The 13,093-nt window shown below is 50.5% G+C and overlaps 2 protein-coding genes across 3 annotated transcripts in view; both read left to right on the plus strand.

Annotated features, from left to right (window-relative positions):
* The window catches only part of NDRG3 (NDRG family member 3), a 30,579-nt gene extending 19,768 nt beyond the window's left edge, over positions 1–10,811 (plus strand). For both annotated transcript variants that reach the window (XM_010180501.1, XM_010180502.1), the window contains 11 exons: positions 84–146; positions 476–536; positions 2,151–2,237; positions 2,790–2,846; positions 4,037–4,140; positions 4,284–4,349; positions 5,548–5,599; positions 7,019–7,066; positions 7,769–7,804; positions 7,897–7,948; positions 10,312–10,811. In XM_010180501.1, coding sequence (XP_010178803.1) covers positions 84–146; positions 476–536; positions 2,151–2,237; positions 2,790–2,846; positions 4,037–4,140; positions 4,284–4,349; positions 5,548–5,599; positions 7,019–7,066; positions 7,769–7,804; positions 7,897–7,948; positions 10,312–10,490 — 805 coding nt within the window. In that variant the 3' untranslated portion in view covers positions 10,491–10,811. The remainder of the gene's footprint in view (positions 1–83; positions 147–475; positions 537–2,150; positions 2,238–2,789; positions 2,847–4,036; positions 4,141–4,283; positions 4,350–5,547; positions 5,600–7,018; positions 7,067–7,768; positions 7,805–7,896; positions 7,949–10,311) is intronic.
* A 1,039-nt stretch (positions 10,812–11,850) lies between these two features.
* Positions 11,851–13,093, plus strand: part of LOC104537575 — a 4,374-nt gene continuing 3,131 nt past the window's right edge. The window contains 2 exon segments of the mRNA XM_010180505.1: positions 11,851–12,116; positions 12,320–12,659. Coding sequence (XP_010178807.1) covers positions 11,851–12,116; positions 12,320–12,659 — 606 coding nt within the window.

Below are 13,093 nucleotides of genomic sequence, written 5' to 3' on the forward strand. Positions count from 1 at the left end.
TCCTACCTTGGCTGGAACTGGAAAGTAACCTCTGTTGAGCTGTATTTAGAGGGGCTTTGATTTCAGTCTCTCTTGGTTTTCAGGTACCAGTATCCCAGTATGGATGAGTTGGCTGAAATGCTGCCTGCTGTTCTCACACACCTGAAGTAAGTCTCTGAAAGGAAACGGGGTGAGCCAGCTGGATACAGCCATTCCAGCACTGACCTCTATCTCTGCTTGCAACCTCTGACACACTCACTGAGCTGTCCCACGAGTCCTGAGCATCTCCTAACCCCTGTAACCCTGTCTGGTTCTTATGCTGGGAACATTGTCTGCCACATCAGACAATTTATGCCTGCTGCATCATTGCAGGATCATTTTGAAAATAAGCCATAAGTGAACAGCTAGATGCAGAGAGGGAAAGGATTTGCCTCTAGGGATGCTTCAGCTGTGGGATTAAGTTAGCCTTGCTGATTGTGAAATGCCTCTGTTTCAGCCTGAAAAGCTTCATTGGGATTGGACTGGGAGCTGGCGCTTATGTCCTCAGCAGGTGTGCAGTAAGTATGTCTTCATTTCCTTGTGATTTGTATGAGCTGTGGTCTTCCACTGATCAAACAGACCATTTGTGGGGCTCTGGCAAAGTAGCAGTAATTACAGTAGGCCTGCGGGGAGCCATGTGAGAGCTGCTTCGCATCCAGATGGTTAAACTGGAGTAGCCAAGGCTACTCTGAAGCTATGCCAAACGTGGAAAGATTGTAAGGTGAAGTCTTTGAGTCAGGAGAGCCCATCCTGGCTGCTAGGAATATCCAGCCCTGTGTCTTCACAAAGACCGGCTGCATTGCTGTCTGCTGTTTCCAGTGCTTGTGACACCAAAGAGCTCATTTGGTGATGTGCTGTAAACCAGCACTGATGAGGAACATGCTTTTTCACTGGAAGAAAGTAGATTTTCCATTCCACCCTTTGACAAGAGAGTACTGGCTTTATCTTGTTACTTACTATGCATTTCTCTTTAGTGAGTGTTGTAAGCATGTGAAATCAGTGAGCATAGGGTAGCAAACCAGGAATTTGCCTGAGTCTTTCAAAGATAGTATTAAAAAATAAAGAAATCTGACATTCTCAGTAAAGTTTGCTTCAAGTTGTTGAGTGCAGAGAGTTGCTGATTATTTAGTCCACTTAATTGCTTCTTAAAGCTACTTCACGGTGCAGCTGCCCCTCCTACAAAAAGTTCTCGGCTTCCTATTTTCTGCAGTCAGGGTTGAGTGTGAGGCACTGGTGTTTGCTCTGTTCCTTCCTTACCTTGTGTAGTTTTCAGTCTTGAAAATAAGCCTTTGGTTTAATCTCAGTGAAGTGCCAGAAAACCCTTGCCATGCTGTCTAGATTGCAGTTTCCTGCTGAGGACAGAGTTGTTTCCTTCTGCTTAACCGCTGCTAATCTCTACGATGAGGCGGAAGAGCTGCTGTAAAGTTTCAGCTGTGGAGTCAGCCTAGAGCTCAAAGTTCCCTGGTTGTGTTAGATTGCTGGGTTTCTGTTTGCAAGCAGTTCTTTAAGTGCTTTGTACTCGTGTTCCCCATCCGCCCCACCAACAAGGTAAACTGCAGGGTGCTGGGGATGCCAAGCTGGAGCAGGGTCTGTGGGTGTGAGGGCAGTGGGGATGCCCTCTGGTGAGCCCGGAGCTTCCCAGGCCTCTGCTCAGGCTGCCAGTGCTTGTGGGGCCTCAGCACCAACTCCTGTGCCATTTGCCAAATCTTGCCATTTTTCTACATCTACACTGGGAGATGCCTCTTCCTGGAAGAGTGGACGGGAGGTGCTCTGTGGGCATGGGAGTTGTCCAGGCCCTTCCTGGAGGTGCCAGACTGGAGCAGAGCCACTGCTCACAGTAACACACAGGAGCCTGAGCAGGACCAGTGGCTGGACCAGATGCATGGGTCACCAGAAGACCCTGCTCAGGCTGTGGGCGCTGTACGAGCCGTCAGTCCCTCAGCACCGACAACTGCATCAAGTAAGGTCTGGCTGGGAGGCAGCTTTGGGCCAGGCTCTGGCTGCCAGGCACAGAAGGAGGTCATTTTATTCTGTCTTCCTTTTGGAAGAAGCTTTCCAGCTGCTGTGCCTGCCATTGCCCAACACATGGGCTGAATCATCCTTCTGAATGCATCTGTGCTCTCTCCCCGCAGCTCAGCCACCCCGACCTGGTGGAGGGACTCGTTCTGATTAACGTTGATCCATGTGCAAAGGGCTGGATTGACTGGGCAGCATCCAAGGTGAGATTCTGCTTCCCCTGCACATTTCCTCTCCACAGGGCTTAATGAACAGTGTGTAGAGTAAGAATAATAAGGACAGAGTACAGGAATTTGTCGTTTTATGGTAAAAACTGTACGATTTCATTTCTGTCCCTGCTGCATTCTCAATCTCAGTATATAATGGCCCCCACCATAGAAGCAGGGGTGGGTATGATCATATGTGAAAGAGAAATACCGGTAAACTGCTTGGAGGTGAGTGGCTGTTGAACACTCAGCTTTCCTCAGATTTAATACTCATGCTTGCAGGTTTCGTTTGTCTGAGGTTGAATGGGTCTTTTAGTTAATCTGTTATTCTGGCCACTTGCAGTTATTCAGGGCTCCAGGTTTTGGAGAGCTGTGTGTTGTGTGTGCACAGACTTCTTTGAGACCTTGCCCGCTCATCCCAAGCTTCAGGCATTTGTTTCTTACATTGCTTGAATAGTTCCTTCATTATTTTAATTGGTCTGAGGAGCTGCTCTGAAATTTGTAATGAAACTGCATTTCCCCTCCTCCTCATTCACGGTCACTCTTCAGTTTTCAGGCTGGACAACCAACATAGTGGATATTGTCTTGGCGCATCATTTCGGCCATGTAAGTACCCAGCAGGTGTTAATGTTGCCCGTGCAATTGTACATGGAGCTATAACTTCTGTGTGTACCTGCTCTATTCTATTTCAATGGCTCTGGTCCATCAAATAAGGGTTGCCACAGATGGTATCTTCTCTGTGTGGCAAGCCCACATCAGGGCTTTGCACACTGCGAGGAGCATGTGCATCCTCACACTCACCCTAATGACTCGAGATGTGTTAAGAAAGTAGTGTCCCACACACTAGTGCCAGAACTCCTGTCTTTGTGGTGCCCACGCAACTGTCTTCAGAAACAAGTGGCAGCTGGTTCTCTGCAGCCAGCATGGAAGCATTTGGGCTGTGAGTAGACCACAGATCAGCTGAGAGTTGGCAGTGGGATATTGCATGTGTCCAGACATTGAACTGCTGCATTCTGCTCTTCGTCTTCCCCTTCAGTTTCAGCAGAGGCGAACCAGCCCCTCCAGAAAACTTTGGATACAGCAATGCCTTCTGTTTGTGATTTGCTGACTCCCAACCAGCAAACTTACTGGGCAACTGAAAGGGTCTGTGCCTCATGCACACGGTGATCAGTCCCTGACCTGAAGCCCCCTTGCAGCAACACACATCAGCACGGGAAGGAGTCGCATAGCTTCCTCCTGCTTAGAGCACATGCTGTTCTTGCCCCACTTTCAAGCCTTGTCATTACATGTAGTGCTTTCTTGCATTCCCTGTTCTCTCTGTCTCTTTCAAGTTCTCACTGGAATGCAGTTTCTTCATAGAACTGGGTGTTGGGATTAAATCTTCCTTTGGTCCCAGTCTTGGGGCTTGCCTATAAAGCTTTTCTTCTTTAACATTAAGAATAAGCAGAAGACCATCCTAAAACAGAGTGATTTGTATCTGTATAAGTATTACTGAGGCTTGGGAGCTAATTTATCCCATCTCGGGATGGCTTTGTACTCCTGCAGCAGCATATGCACTGCCACTTGTAAGGTGTAGTCACATCACCAAGGTATGGCACTTAACAGTCACATCACAGAAACACTTAGTGTAGCCAAGGTACTAATGCAGTCTGGAGTTGCTGCCCTCTGTGGTATTGTTCACAGGGGAATGATGTGTATGGAGGCAGTTTAACGCTTCAGTCTTTTTATGAGTATCATTTGTTTATTTGCGAAAAAGATTATGTTCCTTGTCTTTCAATTCTTCTGCTTTTGTACAGGAGGAACTGCAGGCAAATCTAGATTTGATCCAAACCTACAGGCTTCATATTGCACAGGACATTAACCAAGATAACCTTCAGCTGTTCCTCACCTCATACAACAGGTACAAGATACCTTTTTGCCTGCAAGGTTGCTCCTGTAGCTTCCATGCTCAGTAGATTTGCTCCTGAGTGGATTTCATATGCTCCCATGATAACCAGTTCCCTCTGCTGATTTGATGCAGAATTGTTCTGTTTTGTCTTTCAGTCGTAAAGACCTGGAAATCGAAAGACCAGTTTTTGGCATCAATGAAGATACTGCAAAAACACTCAAGTGAGTTGCTCTGAATCAGCTTATGTGAGTTCCTTCAGCAGAAAAGCTGTTGCTGCTTCTCAGCAAGAACACCACAAGCCCAGTGGTGATCAGCACAGGGGAAGCAGAAGTCAATTTTCTGATTCCAAGCAAGAAAGAAAAAGAGGCAAATTATCTCCAGTGTGTGGAGCACATGAACACTGAATTGCAGTGCTGAGGCTGAGCTAGAGACTGCTGCCCAGGCTCTGCTCTTGGCTCCTTGGAAATTGTATAGACTTTCACTCCTGCCAGTCCCAGGAGTGTTTTAGGCATCCACATCCAAACCCTCTAGACCTTGGCTAACCTAAGAGAGATGGATTTCCCTGTTTGGTCTCCAGGCAAAGCCAGTTGTGCTGCTGTCTGTCATGCAGACAGCTGTAAGTCCCGGAGCACTGTCTGTCCATTCAAGTGACTCGCAGGGATCTGCAGACCCTTAACATAGTTTTTGTGGAAATGCGGGTCTCTGTGCCAGTAGACTTGCATATGGATCCTCTGTCTCCTCGGAGATAGGACTGCATAGGCTCTGAGGTCTGTGGCTCACAGCCTCTCTAGTCTAATTTTTGTTGTCGAGTCAACACTCAAAAGTGAGGCCTCTAGCCACCCCTTTTTTACCTGAATCTGTGAGTATTGTAGCCACTTGGTCAGTGACCTCCTGTGTATGTTTTACACACTGAATGTTTATTATTCTTCTAGAATGACAATTCATCTAAAAATGGCTATGAAGATAGATTTATCAGCAGAGGTTTTGATATTCTGACATATTTCAACATAGTCCCTGACATCTTTTGTCTTTCTTTCTATAATCCAAAGCAAAATACAGTGCTGAGTCAGCCTCAGAAGCATTAAACTCTGTTGGATGTGGTTATTCTTAACAGAGGTTCATTTCAGAGAGCATAGTCCCTTTTGCAGCCTGGGATGGTGTTTCTCCCAGCCCATGGCACACCTTTAACATGTGTGTGACAGCAGTGGTAGTTGGTGTGCATGGAGGGACCAGTGCGGGCACGGGTGCAAGTCCTGGGGATTTTTCTGGTGCAACAAAATGCCATGATATGGTGGCAGGTAGGGATTTTGCTGAGCACTGTTAACCTTTTATGAGGCTGTTGGTTCACAGAGCTCAACCTTCTCAAAAATCCCTTAGGTGCACTGTGAGTAACATCTCTCTGGTTTGGGTTTTGACCAGGTGCCCCACCTTGCTAGTGGTTGGTGACAACTCACCTGCTGTGGAAGCAGTGGTATGTATATGTGAACTCTTTCCTCTCATGACATTAGCCTCACAAATCACTTCACAAACCTGCCTCACCTACCAGTGCTTTCACCTTGCACAGAACTAGTCCCAGAAAGTGGCTCTTTTTCCCAAGCTCTTTTCTAGTCCCACAGCTATTGAGATCTGTCAGCCACCAGTGGAGAGCCGAAGTTTGGGACGCGTAATGGCCTTGCAGAGCAGCTCGGAGGTGAGGGTGGCAGGATCTGAGTAAGAGTCCTTGTGCAAGCATCTCGCTCAGCAAGTGATGCAGAGGACCTTTCAGGAACTTGCATCTTCCCCCGAGCTCTGCCAGGCTGCTGCCTGGAGTTAAGTTAAAGTCATGAATTACCATTCTCTGACTGTTGTACTGAGGCTGCCAGGCGTTTAAAAATTAGCAATGTGACACCAGTTCCTGTCGTGGAGAGTCATGTAGAGCTCTGCAAAAGCACTGTATCATAAGGAAGGCAACACTTAGAAGCATCTCCTTCCTGTTGTTCTCTGCAGACACCTGTAACCCACTTCCCTCCCAGCACAGTTATAAATGGGGCATGACACAGTGCAGCATGTTTGCAGTAGATGTTGCACCTCCCCTTCAGCCAGTGGTTGTGGGGAGACCCCTGTTTGTGAACAGAATAAGTTGTATTAAGGAACTGTGGAAGAGTGCAGAAGTCTCCTAAAGCAGTAGCTTGGACCTAGGAGCTGTGCATGGAAAACTGCTGCAGGTCTTTTTCTGGTCATTGCCTTCTCATCAGTCTGTTTGGTCTGGAAGTCTGAGACGTTCTCCATGTTTTAACTTTGCTAGGATAATATTCCTGAGGTTTCTCATTTCTGGCCAGCCACAGCTGAGGGACAGGACAGGGTCTTCTGGATCTTGGCTTGCCTATCTGCTTGCCCAGGTTCCCAGCTCATCATAATCTCCGCTGCTGGGGTTGCTTTTCCTGTAGAGCCCTCACCTATTCCCTTTTTTGCAGCAGTCTTGCAGAGAAGACGTGACGGTGGCCTCCTTGTCTGGCCAGGGGATTGAATGGTCTCCCTCTGTGCTGCACTGCACAGAGGTCTCCTTCCCTCCTAGTCTTGCTGTCAGAGGCCTGAAGGTGCTCCTGGGTTTCATGGTGCATCCCCAAAACCAGGGGTGATTTCCCTTGAAGTCATGGCCCTATCTCTCAGAACAGTGGCATTCTGTCACCACAGGATCCCCTTGGATGGGAACACCTGCCTGTCCTCTGCAGCTTTCATTCATTGTTCTCTTTCTACGTGCTCTCTGCTTGCTTGCTCAGTCCTTCACCCCAGAGAAGCTCCCATTGCTGAACACAGCCACTGCCTCAGGTGCAGCTTCCCTGCATTTTACATCTGACTCTTCAAGTTTTCTGTGCAATATTGTGGCCCTCTTTTCTTTCTTTTATTTTAGGTTGAATGCAATTCACGTCTTGACCCAACCAAAACTACCCTTCTGAAGGTGAGTGCCACTCCAGAATCATTCCAGCCTGCACAAAGAGCTGTTGGTTTCTTTTTGGCTAAGGCCAGCTCCACTTAGGTTTTTGCCTTCCATACGTTTGGCTTTAAGAACTTTGTGGACAGCCATTCAGGGCTGCATTCTCTCCTGCCTGGAGCCAGACTTGGGAGAGGACAGTTTGTCAGGGCGTCTCCGAATCCCTGCTTTATGGCCACTTCTCTGTTATCTTCAACTGGCGGGGAAGACCTGCTGAGAGTCAGCAGAGGTGCCCTGCCTCCACCCTGCTCTCTGCCACCTACAGCATCACTTTTTCTAGCTTTATACCAGTCCTTCCCGTCCTCACCTATGGCTCTGCAGTGTGCCAGACAGCTGCTGTGTAGAACTGTAAAGTTACAGGTTTGGAAAGATTGAGTGGAGGAGCCAGAACAGTGGAGGGTTACTCCTGGGCTTCTAGAGTGTGGCCCAAGATTGCTTGGTAATGCAGCCTCCAAGGTGCTGGGTTCCTTCAGCAGCAGACTCCCAGAAGACGTGTCACCAGGCCTTGCTTCGGCTTCAGAGACAAGATGGTAGAAGTGTGCCCCATGTAGCAGTGCAGCCTGGCGCCATCAGCCCCGATGGAGTGGGCAGTGCTGGCAGGGCTCTGAGGTTGTCTTCCTGGGCTGGGCAGGATGGTTCAACTTCCCTCCCTTTTGTTTCCTATTGCAGATGGCCGACTGCGGGGGCCTGCCCCAGGTGGTTCAGGTGAGAAATGCCTCTCCACTGTCCCCCAGCATTGGAGTTATACAGAGCCACCTGCTCTGCTCACACTAAAGCTGTACTTTCTGTTTCCACAGCCTGGCAAGCTGACTGAAGCCTTCAAGTACTTTGTGCAGGGAATGGGCTACAGTAAGTGGCAAACCAAATTTTCTGTTTTGGAGCGGGGTTGCTGTGAAAGGAACTTGGCCTTTCTGGTCCATCTGAGCCCATTGGCATCCGTGTCAGTTAGTGTCGTTGCCAGCAGATCCATCCATACTGTAAAATCAACTAATGTGCAAACAAGCCTTAGTAAACCAATGTTGTTCCCTGACCTGTGTTTAATCCGCACTGCAGCTGGAGTGGTGACCCCTTTTTGGTTGCTCGTGTTGGTAAAACCTTGTACATCCATCTTTGTGCCAGTCCAGAAAAGCGTGCTCCCAAGAATGGTAAATCTTCTGAAATCTTACGTGCGTGCCTTCTCCAGAGGAAAAGATGCTGGCACTACAGCCTCGCAGTGGTGATGGGTACATGAGAGCTCTTTTCTTTCCTCATGGTTGTTTTCCAGGCTCTTAGCAGGGGTAAGCGATACCTCAGAATGAAACCCTCTAATGGCAGAGCAGAGAGCTGGGTGTCTTCTGGGACACCCGGGGAGCCCTGAGGGAGCTGTGCTTTGATCCTGTGCATGCCCTGCCCAGTGGCTTCCTCCGTGTGTGTGGAGGCAGAAGATGTTGTGTCCTGAGCGTGTCAGGCTGACAGCTGCTCAGCTCCCCTGCTCGCAGCACTCCAGAGATGGGGCACTGCAGGAGAAGGGGTCTCAGTGCACTAAAGCAACTCTGTCTCCATTGCAGGCACCTTAGCACAGCTCTGTCTTGCCTGCCAGGGTCCAGGGCTAGGAGTTCCCATCTGTGGATGGACTGGAATTGTGGGAGGGGTTGGTTCGCAGGACTGGTTACCCACCAGCATGGCCACCGTGGCAGCTGTGACACTCCCACTGGTCTCCACACTGCCAGAAGTTCTTTGCCAACTCACGTGTGTCAGAGCTCAGAAGAAGCTTTTCCTTAGAGCTGTGTGTAGCGGACATGAGTGTAGTAGGCAGTCGTGTTCTCCAAGGCTGCCCAGAAGGGCCTGGTCCTGCAGAGGAGGGTGCTGTGAGAGAAGGCTTCCTCAGCCTCACAGCCCGAGAGCATTTCAGTGCTCACATCTCTTGTGTTCCTGGTGTTGGTAAAGTCAGCAAGTGCTGTCATCAGAGCACAGACTTCAGCAGCACTTTGGTGGTCAGATCTCTTGCAAATAGGATGTGCAGCACTAGGGAAGAACAGGGGGTAATTTTCTACTTCCAGAATTAGTAGCTAGTCCCAGAATGGTTTTCTCAAATTCAGTTGGCAAGACTGTGTTGACACTGCAGAGCCTGGCCAGCAAGGCCTCCTCTCTCAGGGAGAGCAAGAGAGAAGCCGATCAGCAGCTTACCATTTCTAGATACGCACAGGCCAGGTCCTCCACAGCTCTTGTTCCTTCTGCACACTGGCTCATGCAGAACCCGCCTGCGCCGACACTGCAGGTGGAAGGTGATGCCTTGCAGGAGGCTTGTAGCAGAAATCTGATGCTGTCAATTCACGGAAAGACAGTAATTCCTGCTCTGTATCTGGAGTTACAGACTGTACCCCAGTTTCCCCACTGTAGGAAAATGACGTCCCCGTTGAGAGGCTGTGGTGTGTACGGTGGAGAGGCAGGGTCACCAGGTGCCATCAGTTTCCAGCTACAGGCATTGAAAAGATCTGGCCCTGATGGATTTTGAGTCAGCTTGGCATTTCCCTGAGATGCTCAATAGCAGCTGTTTTCACAAATACTGGGAGCTTTCAGCACAGTGTGTGAGCTGGGAAGTGGAAGGCAACGTAGCTGGGGATCCCAGAAGCAGTGCAGCTGCTGTGACACACCACAACTAATTGGCTTTTTCCTGTATTCATCCCTTCCCTTGTCTCGTGTTGTTTCCAGTCCCTTATGTGCAGCTCAGCCACCTAAGCACTGAGTCAGGTACCTTCAACCGTGCATCCGCCTTGGCCTCAGTCTGTGCTGAGTTGCATGGTTCTTCGGGTGCATTGCTGTGTCTCGGCATGTCCTGCTGCGAGCTAGGCTGATCCATTTTACAGCGTGCGTGCTGTGGTTTTTCACGTGTCATTTGTATTTTGTTGTTTGTTGCATGACCTCAGCTCTGTGGTTTTCTAGAGTGACAAGACTGACTTTCAAAAGGTCATCAAGCTGCCTCGGTTTGCACAGACACTCGCTACCACTGCACTTGCACATGATCAGTTACACTTTGGCATTTGCTCACCTTGGACCTTTTGAAATTGGGCCTTAAACATCTTGCTTTAGACGTGCAGAGACTTAATTTTGGCAGTGAAGAGTGAGGGTATAGCTTTTTTTGTGCTTACCTGGTGACACATACCTGGGTGACTGTGATCCTTGCTCTAGGAACTTCCTCCTTTTCTAAGCCCCACACTTGTTTTCTCTTGCAGTGCCAGCAGTGAGTATGACCAGGCTGATGCGCTCCCGCACTCACTCCTCCTCTAGCGTGGGCTCTGGGGAGAGCGTCCGCAGTCGGTCTCACACCAGCACCCATGGTGAAGGAAGTGCTGGAACCCCAGAAGGAATCGACCTCCATGAGGCACCTCAAACCATGGAAGTGTCCTGTTAGGGAGGAACCCCTCTTCTGGATTCAGACAACTCCTCTTGCCCCCCCCCCGAACCCGCTCAGAACCTAGCATTTCATCCAACACAACATTAACTGTTCTCTCTAACTTGTGCATGCCCATCTGAGCTGCCACCTTCTTGGTAGTCTGTACTTGGCATTACTTTGGTCCTTTCTGTATGCCCTTGGCATCAGAGCCTCTTTAAAATTTGTTAACATTCCACAGTCCTAGTAAGTCCCGTTACTGTACATGCTGATACCATCTCCTGTCAGTGCTGTGTATCAGTCCAGATGACAGCTGTTGTCTCCCCTGTTTGTTAAATATAACTTCTGTGGCTTTGTGAGGTTTAGAATTTCTTTCTAGTTGTGTTTCTGCTAAAGGACCCTCGTGGTGTGGTTGGTATGGCATCTGTGGGACGTGGAAAAGCAAGACTGTGACGATGTGACGCTCCCAGCGCTGGGGCAGGCGATGAGCCTGGAGCGCAGAACAACCAGGAGGTCTTTGTGTTCCCAGAGCTCTTGGTGCACCAGGCAGCTGTGGAGAGAACAAATGGTCGGAAATACTGCCTTGGTCTCATCTCTGCGTGTGTTAAGAAGGAGCAGAGTGATCTCTTACCTGAGCCTCCTGAAAGGGCAAAGCAGTTAACGTGTCACCTTACACTAACCGAGGGGCACTGTGCACCAGCTACAAGGGATCGAACTGCAGCAGCCCTGGCCTCCAGAGCGCCTCTGCGGTCTCTGCCTCCCAGGCGGTACAGCCGCGTGCAGTGAGCATCACGTCACTGCTCCACCCTGGCACAAGGGAATCTTGACCATCACGCAGGTTGTGAAGCGAGCAGCAGTGCCCTTGCCAGGGGGAGCTCCAGGAGTCTCCTGCACTGCCAGCCCCACTTCCCGCTGCTGCCAGCCCCAGACAGGGCATTAACTGAGGCTCAGGAGATACCAGTGAATGCAAATGGCTCCCAGCAGCCAGACGTTCGTGTGGGCCAGGTCAGAAGTGTGAGCAGTGCAGGCACTATTTACTGTCTTTGTGGAATTCACAATTCTGCTGCCTTTTTACATCTGGCCAAGTCACAGAGGGCAGGAGGCAAATGCCTGCTGCATGCCAGAGTCTGGCTGTTAATGAGAGAAAATGGGTGAGTGGTCAGGTAGATGAGCAAAACCTCCTTTCTTAACTGCTGAGCAGTCCTGACTCACTGGGAGCCAGCTCCTCCCGGGGTCACACTCACATTCTGCTCCATTTCAGGTAGGGAATGGGACTGGGAGGCTTTGCCTGAGGGGGACTTTGTACCAGTTATTAAATAAAGCTATAACTGAGTTTCATTGTTGCCCTGTGTGCTCACATTGTTTGTCTTGGCACGACCTGATGGCCTTGCTGGTTTTGTCAGGTTTTGAGCCTTCTGCCATGAGCTCTTTCCTGAGGAAGAGGTGGCACTGGCCACTCCTTGTTAGTGGTGTCCCTGCGGCCGTGCGGGAGCAGCGTCCCCTGGAAGAGGCTGTCCGAAGGCGCTGGAGAGCTGGCTTCTGCAGAAGTGCAAGACAGAGTGGAGACCGAACAACAGGTTTGGTGCAGAACTGGCACACCGATGGGCATTGCCTCCAAACAAAGGTGCATGCCAGGAGCCACCTTTGGTAAGTAGTGCTCTGCACCAGTGTTTTTTACAGGTACAACACAAAGTTATCCTGTACGATTAAGTTACTGCTGCCCCTGCGTGGGGCGTGGGACTGCCTGAGGAGGGGAGCAGACACTGCAGCAGAGGAGGCGGTGGTTACACTTCTGCCAGCCCTCTGTGCTGTGTTAAGATGAGCCCCCTTTGTCCAGCCTCACCGTCCAGGTTGGGAGGGACAGCCCGAGGGCCCCTTTTTAGTCACCGGCAGCGGCCCAAGGAGGGGCTGGGGGGGCGGCTGAGCTGCATCTGGGACAGGTCAGGGATTGTCCCTCACAACCCCAGGGACCCCAGCAAGGCTTCCCCACCAGTCCAAGGAGCAAATGAATCTCCGAACTTCATCAACCCCTTCCAAGCCAGCAGTGTCCAAGCTCAGAGCAAGTTCTGGGGAGGCCCTGAACCCCAACAGCCATGCAGGCCCCAGCAGATGGCTGCTTTCAGAAAAGCTCTTCTCCACGAGCATTTCGCACCCTCATGGTGGTTTATGATTGACCAGAAACTTTCAACGGTACAGCAGAACTAGCAGCAGGATGTTCAGCCGCAGCAGCGTGGCTGGGGCCGGTGCTGCGGTGGGGAACAGCAGGAGGCATGGGGGGAGGTTGGTCGGCAGCACCAGCCCAGATTGGTGGCACCAAGGCTGCTGAGAGGAAGCACCAGGGCCTTTCCTGGGGTGGGAAGAGTCAGGGTGCAACCTCTGCTAGCTGAGCCAAACAGCATTTGCTTTGCAACGTGACACGTCCGACGTATTTTGGGAAACGGTCAGCAGGACAACCCACACCGGGGTGGAGGCTGCGGGGACTTGGCTGGTTCTGGATGGGGCTTGGAAGGACAAGGGGGGTGTGGGGCTGGGACTGAGGGTGGACAGGTACGAAGCTGGGGCTGCAGCTGCTCCCACAGAACCCAGCGGGGCACTGGGGAGGGCCCCACGCGTGGCTGTGGCGC

This window comes from Mesitornis unicolor, unplaced genomic scaffold, assembly GCF_000695765.1.
Source record: "Mesitornis unicolor isolate BGI_N332 unplaced genomic scaffold, ASM69576v1 scaffold15853, whole genome shotgun sequence".
In the NCBI taxonomy this organism is placed as follows: Eukaryota; Metazoa; Chordata; class Aves; order Mesitornithiformes; family Mesitornithidae; genus Mesitornis; species Mesitornis unicolor.